The following is a 21,732-nucleotide window of genomic DNA, read 5'->3' as shown; positions in this document are numbered from 1 at the left end:
TGTATGTATGTATATATATATATATATGTATATATATATATGTATATATATATATATATGTATGTATATATATATATATATGTATGTATATATATATATATATGTATGTATATATATATATATATGTATGTATATATATACGTACCTTTCACTCTTCTAAAGCTAATTAATTGGCTAAAAACAACAGAACCAAAGATTCTAATGAAGCTACTGTAAAAGCCCAAAACCCCGAAAAACATTGCATCTGCCTGTGGCTGACAGGAACAGGCCACGTAAGGACTGCACTGACATGAGCTGGGTCCATTTGAACACTACTTTCAGACACAATGAACCCAAAAAAAACACAGAGAGGACTCATGAAACTGGCATTTTTTTGCTTTGACAAACAACTGGTAGGAGACGCTGGAGCTAATCCGGACATGTTGAATGTGGTTCTCTTTGTCAGGAGATAAGGCGAGTATCGACCAGGTAGACAAACCCAAAGATGTTGAGCATGTCTCTGAAAACATTATCAACCAGAGCCTGAAAGATAGCTGGGGCACTTGTGAAGAGACAATTTTCCATTCATCCCCCTCCATTATCTTTACCAACTGATAAGCATTTCTTAGATTAAGCTTGGAACGAAACGTAGCTCCTTCCAAAAGGTCAAATGCAGAAGAAATTAGAGAAATCAATCCAGCAGCCGGCAAAGAATCCACATATTCCTGCATAGACTGCAACTCAGGAGCGGACAGGGATTAAAACCAACCTCTATGCGGGGAAACAAAGGTGAGAAATAAAACAGGTAATAACAAAAGAAAAATATAGACAACATAACATAACTTTATTTGTGAACCGGGATGTACCAACACTTTGTCTCTACCTACACAATGGCCATTGCTTTCTTGTCATCAGTGTGACTGCCGCAATGCAGTTCTCCAAATACAATCTATGTTCCTCCCGACTGTATCGAACTCTGATGTGACTAGCTGTCAATTCTGGGGTTATAATCTCTGAGAATAAATTGAAAATGTATTGAATTTTGTGAAAACCTCATTAAGCATCTTTTGAGTTTGCTGGCCCTCTACTGAGACAGCATTGATGATGTGTTTGAGCAGAGCCTCTGATGAGAGCTCAGATAGCAAACTTCTAGCGCTAACATCATGGTTGATGATAGCGTCTCACTTGAGGTATAAGAATCTATGTTCATCTCACATGATTGTAAGGTTTTGTTCTGTTTTGGAGGTTTCAGCATTTTGCAGTATTACTAGAAGCCTTTGCTAACTTTGTAAGGGCCGGGGAAGGTGAATGATTAGCATCAATGAAACAAGCTGGGAGAGACAAGGAATGCGGCTGCTTACTGTATCTGCCCCTTCAGTGTGGGTTAATTTACAGTTCCTTGAAACTACCTGTCAAACCATACACATTGTACAGCAGTGTTATAATGTACGTACAATTAAAGTCTGTATGAGAATTTCTGGATATGCCGTCATGTATGCCGTAATATACTATGCTTCCCCCTTTTTGAATTATTTTGCCAAGACAAATAAAGTTCCTAAACAAATTTTCAGTCTCCTACCTCTCACTGTGCTTTGTTCATCACTGCATTCAGATACAGATACAGCATATTGGTGAATGTGGACAATTATTTACTACTCTGGCAATGTTTTTTTGTTTTTATTGTATGATGGTGGGTGTACTGTGTGGGGCCCTGTGTGTAGTTGTCTCTTGTTTTTGTACATTCTTTTAAAAATTCTAAATAGAAATGCAATATGACAACATGGTATTTGATTGTCAAAAGAAGTATAATGAGGCAATATTGAATTACCTACTAGACTAATGTGCAGTCAGACAGTGCGCTTGATAATTGATATATGTTTTTTTCATTCAAAGATATTGTTTCTAGGTGTAATTTTAAGATACCACAGTCTGATTTATATTTCTATATATGTTCTCACATGCAGGCGTTCCAGTTTAGTCATCACCACCAAAATCTTCTGGGGCGGAGAGTATGTATATGTCATTTCTTTCTTTCTTGCTTGCATCTTTCGTTCTCTCTCTTTCTTGCTTGCGTTCTTTCTTGCTTGCTTTCAATGTTTGCAATGAATGAATGAATGAAATAGCTTCCCTACTATCCATAAGCTGAGGTATTAGAAGGACGTAACATTACTTGCAACAGTGTGTAATAAACTAAGACATTTTGTTTTTCTTCAATAAAAGTCAAAAGGTAAATTGTTTTTAAAACTTCAGATTGAGGCATTACTTCCACCTTCCGCTGCGACGACCCTATTGAAACTAAAGGAATTATTAGGGCCCGAGCACCAACAACATCAGGCCGCAAGGTCCCTATTGAAACTGAAGGAATTATTAGGGCCCAAGCACCGACAAGAGCAGGCAGCGAGGTCCCTATTGAAAGTGAAAGAATTATTAGGGCCCAAACGCCGACAAGGGCAGCGAGGTCCCTATTGAATTCCAAAGAATTATTATTAGGGCCCGAGCACCAACGTAGTCGGAGCGGAGGACCTATTGTTCTTCTAATTAGGGCCCCAGCAACCGACAACGTCGGGCCAGCGAAGGCCCTATTGAAATTGTACCTGTTTAGGTAAACGTACGCATGGTTGGAGGACTTGCCATGCATGAAAACTCACCAAATTTTGGGGACTTGTCAGGCCTGGTAAAAATAGCCATCTGAAAAAGAATGCATCTTTCTGTGTAAAGAAATGGCTCTCTAGCACCCCTTACAAGTCGGACCGGCGACGCCCCTCGGCCAGTATGTTCGATTGACTTGAAATTTGACACACATGTCCACTTGAGCTAGAGCTACAAAAAAGCCAATCAGAACCCCAAGCTCCGCCTACTTAGATTTTCCACCATATTGAATTTAGTGTAAAACACATTTCTGCGAACTCCTCCTACAGCCTTAGTCCCATTACTACCAAATTTTCTGTGGATCATTACTGGATCTACGTCATCAAAAGTTATCAAAAGCTTTTTGATATCTCTTTTTGTTTACAAGATATGTACCAATAAACTTCTTAGGGGCGTGGCTTAATATCAATACATATAACTTCTCAACCATTTGTTCTAAATTCCCAAAATATTCAGCATATGTGCACATCACATCCAGTAACATACCCTGAGAATTGTTTTGCATTAGACCACTAGGGGGCACTACAGTAAACCCGCGAAGCCTACTGGCTATAGGAAATGTCTGATGTAACTCAGCTGGACTTGTTCCAAACGGTCCCAAACTTCACATGCTTGCCAACACTCATGGCCTGAGGATGTCTACAAGCTGATTTTCAATAATACTCACAGTGCCACCTGCTGGCGAAAGGAAATCTGGATTTTGTGATAAACACCTCAGATTTACATGACTTTTACACAATGTGGTTTACATTTGACACAGAGCTACATGATGCATGTTTGCACGTGTCTGTAGCACCAGGCAGCAGATACAGGAAGCATCGGACTATTTGCAAAGCATCATTTCCGGCATCAGGCGCTCCACGCGGGATTAAAAACGTCTCGCTCGCGGACGCGCCGTCCGACGGTCGCGGACGGTCGCGGACGTTCTCGGACGCGCAGGCCGGAGTCCCGCCGGCACCCACGACGCGCTGCAGATTTCGAGGGCCCGTTCATCACTGCTCGCAGCTTGAATTAGGGCCCGAGCAACCGACAACGTCGGGCCTGCGAAGGCCCTATTGAAATTGTAGGCATCCGTTATTATTAGGGCCCGAGCAACCGACAACGTCGGGCCTGCGAAGGCCCTATTGATATTGTAGGAATTATTATTAGGGCCCGAGCAACCGACAACGTCAGGCTGCGAAGGCCCTATTGATATTGTAATGGGTATTATTATTAGGGCCCGAGCCACTGACAACGTCGGGCCAGCGAAGGCCCTATTGAAATTGTAAGGTTTATTATTATTCTTCTTTTTATTTTGTGGGGATGGAGCTTGTAGGGGTACTTGGAATTTATGAAAATTCACCATTTTTGCACACCTGTCAGATCTGGTGTAGAAACTCTGCTGCCATAATTTGCATATTTGTGTGTAAAAAATGGCTCTCTAGCGCCCCCTACAAGTTGGACCGGCGACGCCCCTCGGCCAGTATGCCCGATTTACTTGAAACTCGACACAAATGTCCAAATCCACTAGAAAAAAGCTTGGAAATTTTGTGCTGGTTGCAGTCTATGGAATCCAACTGACTTACACATTTGGCTCAAAGAGCCGCAGAGCGACATGAACCAACTGCTCCATTAGACTCCATGTTAAATCTGACCACTAATTTCTCAATGAAAGCAAACCGTACCAGTTTTGTATATTGCTCTGTAGCTCACATTTGTAACACCACAAACATGACTTCGAGATATTCAGTCAAAGGCATTGATAGACCTCCTGTCTGTCTGTCTGTCTGTCTCTCTCTCTCTCTGTCTCTCTTTCTACACACACACACGACTTGGAGATATTCAGTCAAAGGCATTGTTAGACCTCTGTCATTTAATAACCTCTGTATATGTGTGTTAAACATTATGATTGAATCATTATGTCTCCTCTCCCCCTCTCGCCCACCCAGTCCCACCCTTTCAAAATAAAAGCCCCACAGAGTAATTGTATCTTAACATGAACCTCATTCTGAGCTTCATGTTAAGAAATGTTAAGTTCAAGTCTTTCCATCACAAATACAGAAATGTAATTTTCAAAGGTATGTATCCTTAAACAAAGATGTATATCTCCAATACAGAAATGACGGGAGTGATTTGTGGACTGTCCATCACGAATACAAGATTCAATCCAAGAGTATGAATCTAAAATGCAGAAAAGAGAGAAGCGATATCTCAATTGAACCTCAATGATACCGCCGGTAATATTGGCGTGTGTATATATTGAGACGTTTTCGGGCAGTAGAAGCCACACTGTCAAAAGCTCTTGTGAAATTTTCTAGTTATTATTAGGGCCTAAGCACCGATGTCGGGCCCCAAGGACCTATTGAAACTGAACTAACAATGATTATTTTTAGGGCCCGAGCTACCGACAACGTCAGCGAAGACCCTAATGAAACTGTAGGAATTATTATTATTTCTCCCCTAAAATCACATTTTTAAGGGCTTTATCATACTCAGAAACTCCCCAAATTCGGCAGGCTTATCAGGAGTGGATGAAAATTTGAGATTGTATGGGTTCCATTCTCCTGGTTCGACAAAATGGCTCAGTAGCGCCTCCTACTGCTTGACGTACCAGGTCCACCCAACATGTCCGATTGTCTTGAAATTTGACACACATATTCAGTTCCAGCTGCTCTACAAACAACACCCCTAACCATCAAGCTCCGCCCACTCAGATTTCCGCTATTTTGACTTTTGTGAAAAACACATTTCTGTGAAACTTTCCTAAATGCTGTGTCAGATTGCTACCAAATTTGCTGTGGATCATTATTGGATCTAGATCAGCAAAAGTTACTGACATTATGTTGAGCGTTTAGAAGATATGGACCAATGAACATCTTAGGGGTTTGGCTTGTACATCAACACACACAACTTCTAAACAATTTGTCCTAAAATCACCAGATTTGCAGCATATGTGCACATCGCATGCTGTAACATTGCCACAATTCAGTGGCTCAATTCCATTTAGCCACTAGGGGGCGCTACAGTAAACCCATCATGTTGTGCTTTTTTGTCACTTTTTGCAGTTTTCAGGCTTTGTACTTTAACAAACTCCTCCAACAGAATTAATGGGATCGACCTCAAATTTGGTCAGGATGCTCGTTAGACCTTTGTGATAAGAATGTATTAAACTCGTAAGTTTTCATGGAAGAACCTTGTCCATTGTGTGAAATTTTTCATGAATTGAAGTTGTCAAACATTGTCAAATCTGCCCAAAATTATTATGCAGGATGCTAGTCCAGGCCTGAAAATATTCCCATGCCTCAATTTTCACAGTCATAGCGCCACCTACTTGCAAAGGGAAATGACAAGTTTTACACATTGATGTACTCCTCCTAGCCATTTCACCAGATCAACCTCAAATTTTAGAAAGAAAGCCTTAAGACATTGATGATAGTTATGCCATGAAAACGCAAGCTGATTTTTCTGTGACTTGGGATACTCAAAAACTCATGCAAATTTGTACACGTCATAAGTGATGAAAATACAGATTTCATGTTGATTTTTGGCTTGGCCGTTAAAAATTGCCACGATAGCGCTCCCTGCAAATTTTCAACAAGGCAGCTCCAGCGCCTCGATTAACCTACATGTAGGAAATGTGGTCGGGGCATGTATGACATGAAGACTTAAAAAAAAGTCTCTTGGGACCATGCTTTAAAATCAACAAAAAGTCTGCCATTTTGATTTCTCTGTGAATTTCCCCTTAATTCTTGCCACATTCTAGGCGCTATACTTTAACAAACACCTCCTAGGGACTTTGTCAGAGCCACTTCAAAGTTAGTCAGTACAATCTAAAAACCTTTATGATTAAAAGTTATCAAAAGCTTTACGTTTGATTGAATGGTGTAGCCGTGGCATGGCAGCCATTTTACGTGATTCGTCGTTAAACAACAAGCAGATGTAACTCCACAAAATGCAGCCCCAGTGCTACGATTGACCTACATGTATGAAATTTGTTAGGAACATGTATCACATCCATCCATCCATCCATTTTCCTCCGCTTATCCGGGGTCGGGTCGCGGTGGCAACAGGCCAAGCAGGCTGACCCAGACTTCCCTCTCACCGGCAACATGTTCCAGCTCATTCTGGGGGATCCCGAGGCGTTCCCAGGCCAGCTGGGAGATGTAATCCCTCCAGCGTGTTCTGGGTCTTCCCCAGGGTCTCCTCCCAGTTGGACGTGCCTGGAAAACCTCCAGTGGGACACGTCCAGGAGGCATCCTAATTAGATGCCCGAACCACCTCAGCTGACTCCTTTTGACGCGAAGGAGTAGCGGCTCGACTCCAAGCTCCCTCCTGATGACCGAGCTCCTTACCCTATCTCTAAGGCTGAGCCCGGCCACCCTACGGAGGAAGCTCATTTCGGCCGCTTGTAGCCGCGACCTTGTCCTTTCGGTCACAACCCAGAGTTCGTGACCATAAGTGAGGGTAGGAATGTAGACCGAGTGGTAAATTGAGAGCTTTGCCTTCCGGCTCAGCTCCCTCTTCACCAAGACGGTCCGGTGCAGCGCCTGCTTTACTGCTGCAGCCACACCGATCCGTCTGTCGATCTCCCGCTCCATCTTACCCTCACTCGTGAACAAGACCCCGAGATACTTGAACTCCTTCACTTGAGGTAGGCACTCCGTCCCCACCTGGAGGGAGCAACCCACTGGTTTCCGGCAGAGCACCATGGCCTCAGATTTGGAGATGCTAACTCTCATCCCCGCCGCTTCACACTCGGCTGCAAACCGCCCCAGTGAATGCTGGAGGTCACGATCCGAGGAGGCTAACAGGACCACATCATCTGCAAACAGCAGAGAGGCGATCCCGAGACCCCCGAATCTGACATTCTCCACCCCCAGGCTGCGCCTAGATATCCTGTCCATGAAAGTCACGAACAGGACCGGAGACAAAGGGCAGCCCTGGCGGAGGCCAACACCCACCGGGAACGTGTCTGACTTATTGCCGAAAATGCGGACACAGCTCCTACTGCAGTCGTACAGAGACCGGATCGCCCGTTGTAATGGGTCCGGCACCCCATACTCCCGCAGCACCCCCCACAAGAACCCCCGAGGGACCCGGTCGAAAGCCTTCTCCAAGTCCACAAAGCACATGTAGACTGGTTGGGCAAACTCCCAGAACCCCTCCAGTAGTCTTGCGAGGGTAAAGAGCTGGTCCACTGTTCCACGGCCGGGACGGAATCCGCATTGCTCCTCTTGTATCCGAGGTTCGACAAACGGTCGGAGCCTCCTTTCCAGCACCCTGGCATAAGCCTTCCCCGGGAGGCTGAGTAGTGTGATACCCCGGTAATTCGAGCACACTCTCCGGTCCCCCTTTTTGAAAATGGGAACCACCACCCCGGTCTGCCAGTCACTGATCCCGACCCCCATGCGACATTGAAGAGGCGTGTCAGCCAGGACAGCCCAACTATGTCCAGCGCTTTCAGCATCTCAGGGCGGATCTCATCCACCCCCGGCACCTTGCCACCAAGGAGCTTTTTGACTACCTCAGCGACCTCTGCCAGGGATATGGGTGAGCCTCCCCCTAGATCTTCAGGTGCTGCCCCTCTGCAGAGGACATGTTGGTCGGGTTTAGGAGTTCCTCAAAGTGCTCTTTCCACCGCCCGACGATGTCTCCTGTCCGGGTCAGCAGTGCCCCCCCCCTGCTGAGAACAGCCTGGGGTAAGCCCTGCTTTCCCTTCCTGAGGTGTCGGATGGTTTGCCAGAACCTCCTTGAGGCCAACCGAAAGTCCCGAAAATGCCCTTCAAAATAAAATCACAAATTTTTTTTTCTTTTTTCTTTTTGTCAATCAAAGTCCCGCGACCCACTGAAAACAGGTCCGGTCGCGACCCACCAGTTGAGAATCACTGCTGTAGATGACGCAGTCAACATGGCCCTTCACTTCATCCTCCAGCATCTGGACTCCCCAGGAACCTACGCCAGGATCCTGTTTGTGGACTTCAGCTCTGCCTTCAACACTATCATCCTGTCTCTGCTGCATGACAAGCTCTCCCAGCTGCACGTGCCCGACTCCACCTGCAAGTGGATCACAGACTTCCTGTCTGACAGGAAGCAGCACGTGAACCTGGGAAAACACGTCTCAGCATCTCGGACCATCAGCACCGGCTCCCCCCAAGGCTGCGTTCTTTCCCCTCTTCTCTTCTCCCTGTACACCAACAGCTGCACCTGCAGTCACCAGTCCGTCAAGCTCCTGAAGTTCGCGGATGACACCACCCTCATTGGACTCATCTCTGGTGGGGATGAGTCCGCCTACAGGTGGGAGACTGACCATCTGGTGACCTGGTGCGGTCTGAACAACCTAGAGCTCAACGCTCTAAAGACAGTGGAGATGGTTGTGGATTTCAGGAAGAACGCAGCCCCACCTGCCCCTATCACCCTGTGTGACTCCCCCGTCGATGCTGTGGAGTCCTTCCGCTTCCTGGGCTCCATCATATCCCAGAACCTCAAGTGGGAGCAAAACATCACCTCCATCACTAAAAAGGCTCAGCAGAGGATGTACTTCCTGAGGCAGCTGAAGAAATTCAACCTGCCAAAGACAATGATGGTGCACTTCTACAGAGCCATCATTGAGTCCATCCTCTGCTCCTCCATCACAGTCTGGTACGCTGCAGCCACAGCCAAGGACAAGGGCATCATCCGCTCTGCCGAGAGGGTGATTGGCTGCAATCTGCCGTCCCTCCAAGACTTGTTCGCTTCAAGAACCCTAAAGCGAGCAAGAAAGATTGCAGCCGACCCCTCTCACCCTGGACACAAACTGTTCGTGCCCCTTCCCTCTGGTAGGAGGCTGAGGTCCATCAGGACCAAGACCTCACACCACATGAACAGCTTCTACCCGTCTGCAGTCGGGCTCATTAACAGAGACAGGGTCGGCCACTGACTCCGTCATCCCCAGGACAATTTCCTTCCCTCCCTACTACTCCCCTGCACATCCATGTATTTAAATACACTTGTCACTTTTACATTACACTTGTTTACAGTCCTGTTATCTGTTTGTTGTGCACTTTATTTTATATCCTTTTAAATGCTATTGTAAATTTTAATGTTTCTATTTCTTGCACTGTTGATTGTTGTTTATTGTTTAATGTTATTGTCTAATGTTATGCACCACCTGCCATGACAAATTCCTTGTATGTTACATACATTGGCAATAAACGGTTCTGATTCTGACCTTTTACAACATGTTTTTATTCATTATTAAATCACAATACAAACAATGATACAATAGAGTCCCTGGATCTTTATAATCGAATGCCTTTAATTTTAACAAAAGACATGTTTCATGCCATCCATCACAGCAAAGAACAGAGAAATGTCACAGCCCTTGCAGCTACTGCGTATGTCGGAGCACAACCCATGCAGGCCTGGGGCACAAAGGGCTCGAGGCTCGGGCTAGCAGCTGGGCACTGCAGAGAGGCGATGCGTTATGCGCGGAGACAACTCTCAAATTGCAGCTGTTTAGGTGGAGAGGGCCCAAAGATTTTACTTTGAGGCATGCCTACACTCGAACACATAGAGGGATGAGGAGGAGACGTTGGGCATCTGCCCTTCCCCCTTTTCTTTAATTTGGTTTCAATGATAATTGTTTTACAACATCAAATGCAAATGTGCCTTGACAACTGTTTGTGTGTGCTGTGGCCTTTGATTCAAATGAAAGTGTGTGTTGTGCATTGGTTTTGTCAATCAAGCTATTTTTAAAGAATAGGATCCAGTTACTCCAACCTCAAAGGTTACTACATCCTATATGAACTCATCTGTCTACCTGACTGATATATACTTGTCATTTTTATAAAGGGACTTTGATACACAGTAGGTTTGTGCTTTTCGCTAACCGACCAGATCCTAACACACCTATTGAAGGTGGGTGTGGTCAATATAGCAATGACCAATATACAATGGATATTAAAATGTATTTGAAGTGTTGTTTTCAAACCTTGACCACTGACATTCAAGATGTTTATTTTTCAGAGCAGAAATGGAAAGAGGATTGTCTAGAAAACATATAATCGAAGGTAAGATTTTGAATAACTCAATGTAAATAACTTTTTTTCATCACAACCAAAATATTATTTTTGGGTTGAAAAACCAAAAACAACCAAGTTGTTAATTGCGGCATGTCTCACCATAGCCACGTAACATCAGAATGCTTGTATGTTGTGTTCATATTGTGATAATACATAATACGTATGCAATTATCTTCATAAAAAAGGTCTAAGGGCATCACTAGAGAGACTTCAACTGGAGTACATAGACGTGGTTTTCGCTAACCGACCAGATCCTAACACACCTATTGAAGGTGGGTGTGGTTATCCTCCGATTGATCAGTCTCGGCTTTCTATGTAAAGGGAAGTTATATTGAGGATTGCTTGGGAATACTGTTTGTCAAGATTACAGCATAACATATAAGACAAAAACACCACTTCTGATTAACAAATACTTTGAAATATAATGCTTCTTGCTGTCAGCGCAGTTGGTGCAGTGCAGGTGGCGATATTGCACAATTGTGGCCTGGGTGACTGTGCGCAGAGATTTTGTGGATGATCTGAGTGCTGAGCTGTGCACCTCCTAGATTTTGTAACATTACGGACAGGCTTGCACATGCCACATTTCAATGGGTTCAGTTTTTTGAAAAGTAGAGTAGTCTACAACAACAGAGAAAGAGGTCCTTCTTGGAGCTGCTCTGGATGCACTCAGTATGAACAACCAGATGTTTGTGAAGACCGTGCGGGCCTAGCTAATGGCAAGAAGCATAAAACAAGTTTAAATTCCAGTTTAAACAAAAAGGACTCTATTTTCATTCATCAAGGTGTGGAGCTTGATAAGATTAATAAGGATAAGGATAAGGATGTTTATTGTCATTGTACGAACATACAACGAAATTAAGTTGGCGACTCAAGAACATGTTTATTATATGGGGTTGGGCTGAAATAGCTCCTGATTTATAGATAACCGTAAAAGTGCTATTGAGCAATTATGAAACTCTGCCTGTCATTGCTAAAAAGATTTGAATTCATCATCTACTTAAATCCCTGCAGCCTTCCAACCCAAGTACAAGACACAGTCGGGGCAGGATATTAGCAATAACATGGCAACTTCTGGTGCCGCACGAGTGGCAGCCTGTTATAGCAGCTCCCGCTCACCACTGAGTTTTTTCTCTTATATTTGTGCTATTTTTGTTACTTCTATGGCAGCTAGACAACTAGACGAGTTTGTCGTTGTCTATTTGCTGTTTATTGCACTTTTCACCACCGTGTCCGGGGATCCAGCACACAGCCATGGTCCCAATGTTTACACCAGGGATCAGCTGTAGGCGTTCCGAGACATGGCGGTGCTGCTACCGGAGGAGAGACCCGAAGTTCCCCGCGACCTGAGGAGGAAGAGACGGGGACACCGAGCAGGGGCAGAGCGTCACGCCAGGAGGAAACGTTTTAAACCCGTCCTCCCCTCCATGATCATGGGAAACGTACGGTCGCTCCCAACAAGATGGACGAGTTATCAGTGCTGACTCGCCATCAGAGGGAATTCCAGGAGTGTAGCGTCATGGTGTTTATGGAGACATGGCTAATGGAGCTAACTCTGGACACGAATGCTGCCCTGGACGGGTTCCGTATCATACGGGCCCACTGCATAATGGACTACATCAACTTCTGTGTGGAGAACACCGTACCCACCAGGACTGTACGGTGTTTTTCCAACAGCAAACCTTGGATCACTCCTGAAATAAAGGCCCTCCTCAAGGAGAAGAAGAGGGTCTTTAGATCAGGAAACAAGAAGGAGTTGAAGACTGTGCAGACGGAAATTAGGAGGAATATCAGGGAAGGGAAAAGTCTACAGGACGAATATGGAGGAACAGCTGCAGCAAAATAACATCAGCGGGGTCTTGTAGGGCCTCAAGGCGATGTCTGGCCACAAGGGGCCCAACCAACAGCCTAAGGGGACCAAAAGTGGATGAATGACCTGAACTTATTCTGTAACAGATTTGATCAGTCATCCACCCCTCCCCCCATCCAGTCCTCCCTGTTGCTGCAACCCCCTGTAGATTCCCCCCCCCCCCCCCCCCCCCCCCCGCCCTTCACCACAACACTCGGCTCCCCTTCACACTCCTCATACACTTCACTCCATGACCAGCGCCCCACCCCCCTCCAACAACCTACGGCACACAGCCCCCACCCCCCAACTTGTCCCTCACAACTGACCAGGTGAGAAAATAACTGAGAAAGATCAAGGTGAGAAAGGCCACGGGTCCAGACGGCATCAGCTCAAGGCTCTTTTAGGTCCAGCGCAGACCAGCTGTGCAGGACAGTGGAGCAAGTCTTTACTTGAGCTTGAAGCTGGGGAGAGTACCACAGCTGTGGAAAACATCCTGCGTGGCACGAGTCCCAAAGACCCCACGACCCAAGGACTTCAACAGCTTCAGGCCAGTGGCGTTAACATCCCACCTGATGAAGACGCTAGAGAGGCTGGTCCTTGTGCATCTCCGCCCCCTGGTGAGCTCATCTTTGGACCCACTTCAGTTCGCCTATCAATTTGGCATCGGGGTGGATGACGCTGTCATCTACCTGCTACACAGATGCCTTTTTCACCTGGAAAAGGCTGGAAGCATGGTGAGTCATGTTTTTTGATTTCTCCAGTGCCTTCAACACCATCAAGCCTTTGCTACTGAGGGACAAGCTGGGGCAGACCGGGGCAGACCACCACCTCGCTGCATGGATCTTGGACTACCTCACCAACCGTCCACAGTATGTGCGGATACGGGAGTGTGAGTCCGACCTGGTGTCCTGCAGCACGGAGGCCCCACAAGGAACAGTTCTAGCTCCATTCTTCTTCACCATATACACCTCGGACTACAAACAACTCTGCTAACTGCCACCTGCAAAAGTTCTCTGACGACTTTGTAATCGTTGGCCTCATTTCCGCCGGTGATGACAGGGAACTGAACCAGGACTTTATAGGATGGTGCCAGCGGAACCGCCTCCAGATCAACTCTGGTAAAACCAAAGAGCTGGTGATGGACTTCCACCAGGGTAAACACTCTCCTCCGGTACCAGTGAACATCCAGGGAATGGACATTGAGATTGTGAGATCTTGTAAGTACCTGGGTGTTCACTTGAGCAATAAACTGGATTGGACTGACCACACACATGCACTTTACAAAAAGGGTCAGAGCAGACTCTATCTGCTGAGGAGACTGAGGTATTTTGGAGTGCAGGGAGCTCTCCTGAGGACCTTCTTTGACTCTGTGGTGGCATCAGACATTTTTTATGGAGTGGTCTGCTGGGGCAGCAGTATCACGACAGCCGACAGGAAGAGACTAAACAAACTTATCAAGAAGGCCAGCAGTGTGCTGGGGTGTCCACTGGATAAGGTGGTAGTGGTGGAAGACAGGGGGATGATGGCTAAGCTATCATCCCTGATGGACAACACCTCCCACCCCATGCAGGACGCCCTGGCAGCTCTGTGAAGCTCCTTCAGCCACCGGTTGATTCACCATCGATGTGTGAAGAAGTACCGCAGGTCCTTCCTTCCTGCCACTGTCAGGCTGCATAACCAGCTGTGCTCCCAGTAGACGACACAACACTAACACCACAAAAAATCTGTGAAATATAAATACACTGTGCAATAAAAAAAATATTCTGTCTGTATATATAATATTTTTTGTTATATTTGAACCATTGTGGATTTTTACTTTTTTACTTAGTTAATATTCTTTACTATTTATTACTTATTTATACTTGTTTTGATCTTGGTCTCTTGTTTACACTGTCCACTATGCTGCTCTAATCCTGTAAATTTCCCCGCTGCGGGACTAATAAAGGATTATCTTATTTTATCTTATTGCTTAATAACTGAATAAGTGACATATTGTAATGTCAAAATATTCTACAAAATAGACTTATTCCCAAAATAAGTTAGGATTTTTTATTGTCATATACATATACACATATACGAAATTTGACTTTTGCATTTAACCCATCCCTAGCTTATTGGGAGCAGTGGGCTGCTGAGAAGCGCCCGGGGAGCAGTTAGGGGTTAGGTGTCTTGCTCAGGGACACTTCGGCATAGGACATGTAGCAGCCAAGGATCGAACCGCCAACCTTGCAGTTACCGGACAACCTTCTCTACCCATTGAGCCACGGCCGCCCAAATGTGTCCCGGTGTGTCTAGAGACCCCCAATGTGGGAGAAAAGACCATCCTCTCTCTTTTTCTCATTTCCTTTTATCAGATCTAAAATACTGACGTTTTTTTAATATAGGCCGATGCATTTATTCGTCATTATTATTTATTCACATAGCATGGATGTGGGAAGTATACTGTGCAGAGGGGGCTGCAGCACCTCATAAAATCAGGTGTTATAAAAACTCAAAAGAATCAATTGATAACATGTTTCAAGATGCTATTGATGACATTCCACATTGGCAGTTTTATATTATATCACGTCTGGTGTAAGAAATGGCTAGATTACAAATACATTTCAATCTGGTCTTGTTTCACATCTCTCGCCCCCATCAAGGTGATATTTCACTCCCTCTTGGCCTCCTTGCAGTTCTCGTAATTATAGAACTGAAGTACCATCCAGTAACTTCTGTTTTTATTTTGTGTGGCAAAATGGTGGCAAAGATATATGGACTCCACTCTAATGTGTAGTCAGGATAACAATGGGGACAATTGTTACGGTATCACTATATTATTGCTTTGATTACTTTTACACATTTTTATCAGGTGTCTTTTTTTTTTTCACATCTTCTATTGTTGCATGTTGTACATTCTACCCCCACATACTGATAGTTACTGTAATGCCAGAAACACAACAAGCAGTGGCAAAGTGCGGCTTGCCACAGAAAATACATTTTCTGCAGCTGGGAGGTGTTCTCATGGGTTTCAGGCGGGAAGAAATTATTTGTAACAAAATTATTTGTAATGATGCAATTATTCTTTCAAAATTTTCAATATTCAGAACTGAGAGGATGTGTGTGTTTTTGTTTCTCTCTCACCTTTCTCCTCAAGATGGTAACACCAGCGATTGTTCAACAAGTGAGAATTTGGTCGGACAAAAAACAATCAACCAACCCACCAGGTGTCTGCCATAATAAGCAGGCATACAGTATGAGGTCGTAATTGAAGTCCGTCCTTCAATTAGAGCAGTGGTTCCCAAACTTTTTCTGTCAAGCCCCCCTTTGATAATATAGGAACATTGTAAGCCCCCAAAAAGATTGGACTTTAGATTGCTTTCAAGTAGTGCTTTCAGACATATTAATTGCATTACATTCTTGAATATATTTAAGTAAAATTAACTTCAAATGTTAAAATTTAAGTTAGGAACAGTGCAGCAACTTACATTTCCCCATTTAACAGTAGGTTTTTCAAACTGAATTAGTGTGCAAGAAAATAAAAAATCCTACATATAGAATAATGATCAAAGACAAGATGTGCAAGTTACTCAGTGCTCTCTCTGCGTAGATCACATTCCTATGCATAGGCACATTCCTATTCCTACATGTAAAATGCTTTCTGACATATTCATTTGTAAATAAAATTAACTTAATTTCTTTTAAGTGTAAAAAACATATATTTCCCCACATTTAACAGCAGGTTCTCTCAAACAAGAAAATAACATATCCAGCAATGATTGATGTGGATTTACTTTGTTCTGATTGCTTTCAATAAAAGCTTTTTGTGACATAGAAGAGTGCCACAATTTAGTTTACCCAACTCTTAGGCTCTTTAAAACTGAATTATAAACAACATGTGCAAGCTACTCAAGCTTTTTCTGCATGGATCATATTCTTTTTTGGGAGTTTCCAAGTGTCTTTTCAATTTAGTGGGCTTCATACTGTCTGCATATTTTGAAGACACACAACACACTGGGGTCTCTCTTCTTGGCCAACCATGGTGCTTTAAAGCCCAGGGACAGATATGTTCCTTTTTTTGTGCCGTTGTTGTGGTGGTCGCGCCACCTGTTACAGCTGTAACAGACTTGCCATCTGATTTGCTCTTTATACCAGTCACAAATCTGTTCATCTTGGTACATCGCTTCCTTCCTATCTCTTATCCTCTTTCTCTTTCTGTGTCGCTCTGTGTCTTTCTCGCTCTCTTTGTGTTGCTGTGTCTCTCTCTCTCTCTCTCTTTCTGGTTTTGCTGCTAGTCGGTCTGTAACATGAGCCGCTCTGGGGGGCGTGGTTGGAACACAGTGCATGTCCCGTCGGTTCCGCTTAATTTATTTTTATTTCTTAGGTGCAACCATATGATATAGTGCCCTATTTTCACAACTTGTTTGCAATTGTATTTGTTATAATTCAATTTTATATTGGTTTACCGTTGTGTGTGTGTCTGTGGGTTGGTGATGAAGCCACGCCCCCCCCCTGTAGTTCCAATGCGCCCCCCAGTTTGGGAACCACAGAATTAGAGGATTGACGGTTCGATGCTAGTCCATGTCGATGTGTCCATGGGCAAGACACTTAACCCCAAATTGCTCCCGTAGGCTATGCCTGAAGGGTATGAATGTTAGTCTGATGGGCAGATGGCACCTTTTCATGGTAGCCATCAGTATGTGAATGGAAGTGAATGGGTGAATGACACGTAGTTTCAAAAATGCTTTGGGTGGTCGGAAGACTAGAATATCTAATAAATGACGAACACCATTCCAAAAAGTCTGCCCAAGGAGCAATGGCTCATTTATCACCTTTGACAGCTGCTTGACATTCTTAAAACTTGAACTTGCCAAAACAATGGTGGCATGATGGAGCAGGTCAACAGATCATTTATCGATCAGTTAGTCAACTAATTTATTTAGCACCCTGGTGAGTGGGATACCAAGTATTTTCTCTTTAAACTCTTCGAACCTCTGTTCAATCACATTCCAGAGAAAAATGTTTGTTGAAAGTGTAGTAAATATTAAAACTGACTCAGAATCCATCCAGCGACTTCCAGTAAAGTGTGACCCATCAATCATATACCTAACCCAAAACTAAAATGTGATTCCTTGTCCTTCCCCTTTGACATTGTCTCCATTTTTCCCAGAGCAGTTTTTTTCTGTCTTTTGTAGTCAGTCAGATGATTGTTGAAACATTGTTACAAAGCTAATTTGGGTATTTTTTGTAGAGACGGTGAGAGCAATGACCCATGTGATCAACCACGGGATGGCCCTGTATTGGGGGACCTCAAGATGGACCGCTATGGAGATCATGGTGAGTTCACACGAAAGTCTAAACTCAATATATTCACAGATCTATTTTGTTTCTTATAACCGAGATTAAATCCCCGAAAGTTGATGTCAGGTCCAAGTTATTGTATCTTTTTTAAAGTCAAGGAAGGATCCTTCAACAGCTGAATTTCAATGATGATACAGTGTGTCATCAAGTCCAATGCAATTGGACTGATCTAATTTCTAGGAGCCTTTGAATTCTACCATGTGTTACTTTTCAGCAGAGTTAGTTCGATTGACTTTAGGGAATGGTGGAGAGCACAGTTAAGATGGCAGAGTGGTGGACACCGTGGGTAGTATAATTATTATTATTGTTAGTAATATTATTTTTGTAATTATTGTTTTTGTTGTTATTATAGATGTCTGTATTTTTGGTTGTGTGCGCTCATGTGTGAAAGAAATACCCTACAAAAGCATTTTGTGATAGGTCAGTCGTCAGAAATGGATTTTATGTGCTGTGTTGTTTGGCTTTATGGCAAGCTTAGCATTATTGTCTTCTGTTACTGTATGTATATGTGTAACATGCCATGCTGTAGTTGGACTGTGTACAGATGTCAGTTAAAAAATGTTTGGATCAGTGAAGACTTTTGGCACAATTGCTTTTTTCCCTGTGAAATTGTTCCCTGTAGGAGGCATACTCAGTGGCTCGACAGTTCAACCAGATCCCACCCATCTGTGAACAAGCAGAGTACCACATGTTCCAGAGGGAGAAGGTTGAAGTGCAACTCCCTGAACTCTTCCACAAGATAGGTAAGCAGCTGCCATATTCTTTGAGAAATCTCCCTGAATAATTACGTTAATGAATTACACTAATGAAGAGAGTGAGTTCTATTTTTTATCTTTATTATGTTTTATGTACCTTGTTTTTTGTCAGACATTGAATCAGCTGTGCTAATGGTTGGGAAACTGTAGTAGTTCACCCCAAAACCTCGCCAATCAAAATTAATTTAACGAGGAACTATTTATCAATCAAGATTATTTTGTTGTGAGTTGCCTAGTTACAACCTGAAACATTCACCCAAAATGTTTAAGAAGCCTTTATTTAAATAAATAAATCGATAATATAATGAATCATTACAAACAATTTTCATTAGCACAAGTAGACCAATGAGATTAGGCAATACCTCTAACTGACATTGTTCATAATACAACGTGATCTATGGCAAATTAATTATACTTCGTGCTCGGACCGATTATCAGGTTATTTGGATTATCTTGAGTAATCGGGTAATGTTTCTTGAAAGAGACATTGCTGTTGAGTTTTTCAAATGTATTTTACTCTTTGAGCAAAACAAGCAGAGTGCCATATATTAAATGGTAAATAGGCATGCCTTTGTATAGGGCAGTTGTCACTATTAGGCAGACTGCGGCCCGAGTCCAGATCCAGATGTCGTTGTATCCAGACCTGGACCTATGACTGATAGGTAATTGATAGTTATTACATTTTGACGGAGCGCTTCTATTTTAACCGGTGCAGCTTTTCCAGGCTTCACGGCACTCGTTCAGAGGCCCGGAAGCACACCGACGATTATTAAAAGCCGCAATGTGAAGTGCTACTATGAGACAAAGCACAAATCTTTTGAGCCAACGTACCCACTGAGAACAGAGAAGGAATAGTGCTGAAACAAGTGGTTTCAATAACCAGTTATAATCCCTGCACACAAATTTCTCATTTTAAAAGATGAGAATATAATATCGTGGCTTTTTTGATTAACATCAATTCACACCAGAATTAAATTAATTTATAGCTGCAGGACAGTTCAGTTAAATTAATTTTTCTAAAATGAAGTACTTTATTTGATGAGTCATATTTTCAAAAGGTTTCTGTTATGTTTTTATTTTCATCCAGCCCTTACTTGAGAATAAAATTAATGATAGAAGAACATTAGAGTATGTATTATATATAATTCATCCAGTTCAATTTGAAATGTATAATAATAAATATTGTTTAGATATTATTCAGTTGAACTTTCTTTATTTCATGTGACAGACATTAATACAACTGTTGGCAACTTCAATACATATGGTTCTAGCAGATATATATTTTAAAAGTTGCTCAGCAGTAGTGGTATGTTCTGATTTGATTGAATTGTGGTTGTTGATTACTTTCCATATGAGTATTATGAATAAATCATTTTGAACATTATTGTGGTGTTCCAGACCTTCGTATGAGAAAATTCTCTCTAAAGCCTCATCCCACTCTGACGGCCGTCAGAGTGTTAACGGCATATTTGTGTTATGTACACAACTGCTCTGTAACGATGAGTATTAATGTGATATCTCATTAGAAAGCTACGGTTCTTGTAATTCGATTTATGCAAACCATTTCAAGATACAATAACAACAGCAGGTACAGTTAACGTCTCTGTCAAACAAGCACTCCAAAAATAGCCGATAAAATATCGCCGTGACTCACCGATTATGATCCATAACGTGCCCCTTGTGCATGCTAGTCCAGCAAAAACGGTCTTTCTAGGTGGCTAAGGGTCCACTCGATCGAATCCAGTAAAAGATTTAGTCCAAAACACATTAGTACATCCATAAAGACCCACGGGGGGCTGTTGCATCATTTCAAATTAGCCAGCAGATATGATAACTCGCGATCATATTTCGGGCATAATTTCACTTTTCATGTAAACAGAGCAGAGATTTTCACCACAAAATGGAGCCTGCATTCCGCCGGTTAGATTGACACCTCATTTGACCCAATTAGGAGCTTCTATAGCCCGGTCACAGTCTGGAACAGCCAACGAGAGTCCGCTTTGAAAGACAATGCCCGCCTCTCTTCTTTGGGTAAAGCTCGAGCCAATCACAACAGATCCTGTTCAAACTCAGGCTCCATATAGCCAATGAAATTACGAAGCCAAGGATATGCAGATTTATCAGATGGCCCTCTGGGAAAGTTTTCAAAACTGAAATTGAATCAGTGACTGAGGTACGTGAGACAGATTATCAAGACCAAAGTCTGGGTCATGAGAATTTTCAAGAATCTGTGAAAGTTGACAATGGTTAAATATGATATAGTTAACCATACATCGACATAAATAAACTATAGTTCGAATTTCGGACACGTAGTTTATCGTAGTATATGCATTTTGACGTGGTGACGCGAGCCTCCAAATATTTAGTTGGCCGCACTCTTAGTAAACCACGTGTAAAATATTAATTTTCTGTCGTATTGTTATCAAATTCTAACTTATACCAGGTACCATGACTCCATGCTGACATAGGATTGTGTTTTCCGGGTCATAAGTCCCAGCCATAGATAACTGCTGCCATCTGTTGGCCAAAACAAATCTAGGCGGAAATAAAATCCTTCTCTTTCTGTGTGCTGAAAACTCCATAGCTCAATGCTAGTAGCACTTACAGTGATTCTGACTGATTGTGAAGAAACTTCAGAGTGTTGCCGTTCAATAGAGACTAAAACCATACATGTACTCCCAATGGTTCAATAAGAGCTGTCAGTTTACTTTGGGTACGCAGTTGATAGGCGTTTTAGGCAAATTTTAGAGGAGTCAGAAGAGGTTTTAACTGGACCTTGCTGAATTTTAATTGAATACCCTTGGTCACTAATAGGCGGACCGCGGTCTGGATCCGGACCCAGATGCTGTCCTACCTGGACATATAACTGATGGATAATTGAGAATTTTACATCTTGGCGGAGCGCTTCTATTTAAACCTGCATAGCTTTTCTAGCCTTTACGGCACTCGGTCAGCAGTCCAGGAAATACACCGATTACATGCATTGTAAATCATCTCACGTGACGCTACTCAGCCAATCGAATATGTGTATTCTGAAATGCATCGTGAGCCGAGTGAGATTTGCACACAGACAGGGGAGAGAGAGCAGTGGGAGAAGTAAGTCAGATAAGCAATTTCACATGGC

The 21,732-nt window shown here is 43.3% G+C and overlaps 1 protein-coding gene across 1 annotated transcript in view; it reads left to right on the top strand.

The window, feature by feature from the left end:
• Positions 1–21,732, top strand: part of LOC116399314 (voltage-gated potassium channel subunit beta-2-like) — a 131,631-nt gene that overhangs the window by 78,431 nt on the left and 31,468 nt on the right. The window contains exons 7-11 of the mRNA XM_031876388.1: positions 1,944–1,988; positions 10,612–10,655; positions 10,853–10,939; positions 17,744–17,829; positions 18,476–18,596. Of these exons, the coding sequence (XP_031732248.1) occupies positions 1,944–1,988; positions 10,612–10,655; positions 10,853–10,939; positions 17,744–17,829; positions 18,476–18,596 (383 nt within the window). The remainder of the gene's footprint in view (positions 1–1,943; positions 1,989–10,611; positions 10,656–10,852; positions 10,940–17,743; positions 17,830–18,475; positions 18,597–21,732) is intronic.

The sequence above is a fragment of the Anarrhichthys ocellatus genome, unplaced genomic scaffold, assembly GCF_004355925.1.
Source record: "Anarrhichthys ocellatus isolate YVR2014 unplaced genomic scaffold, GSC_Weel_1.0 scaffold108, whole genome shotgun sequence".
NCBI classification, from domain to species: Eukaryota; Metazoa; Chordata; class Actinopteri; order Perciformes; family Anarhichadidae; genus Anarrhichthys; species Anarrhichthys ocellatus.
The sequence above is the reverse complement of the archived record's forward strand: the minus strand, read 5'-3'. Positions and strand labels throughout refer to the sequence as shown.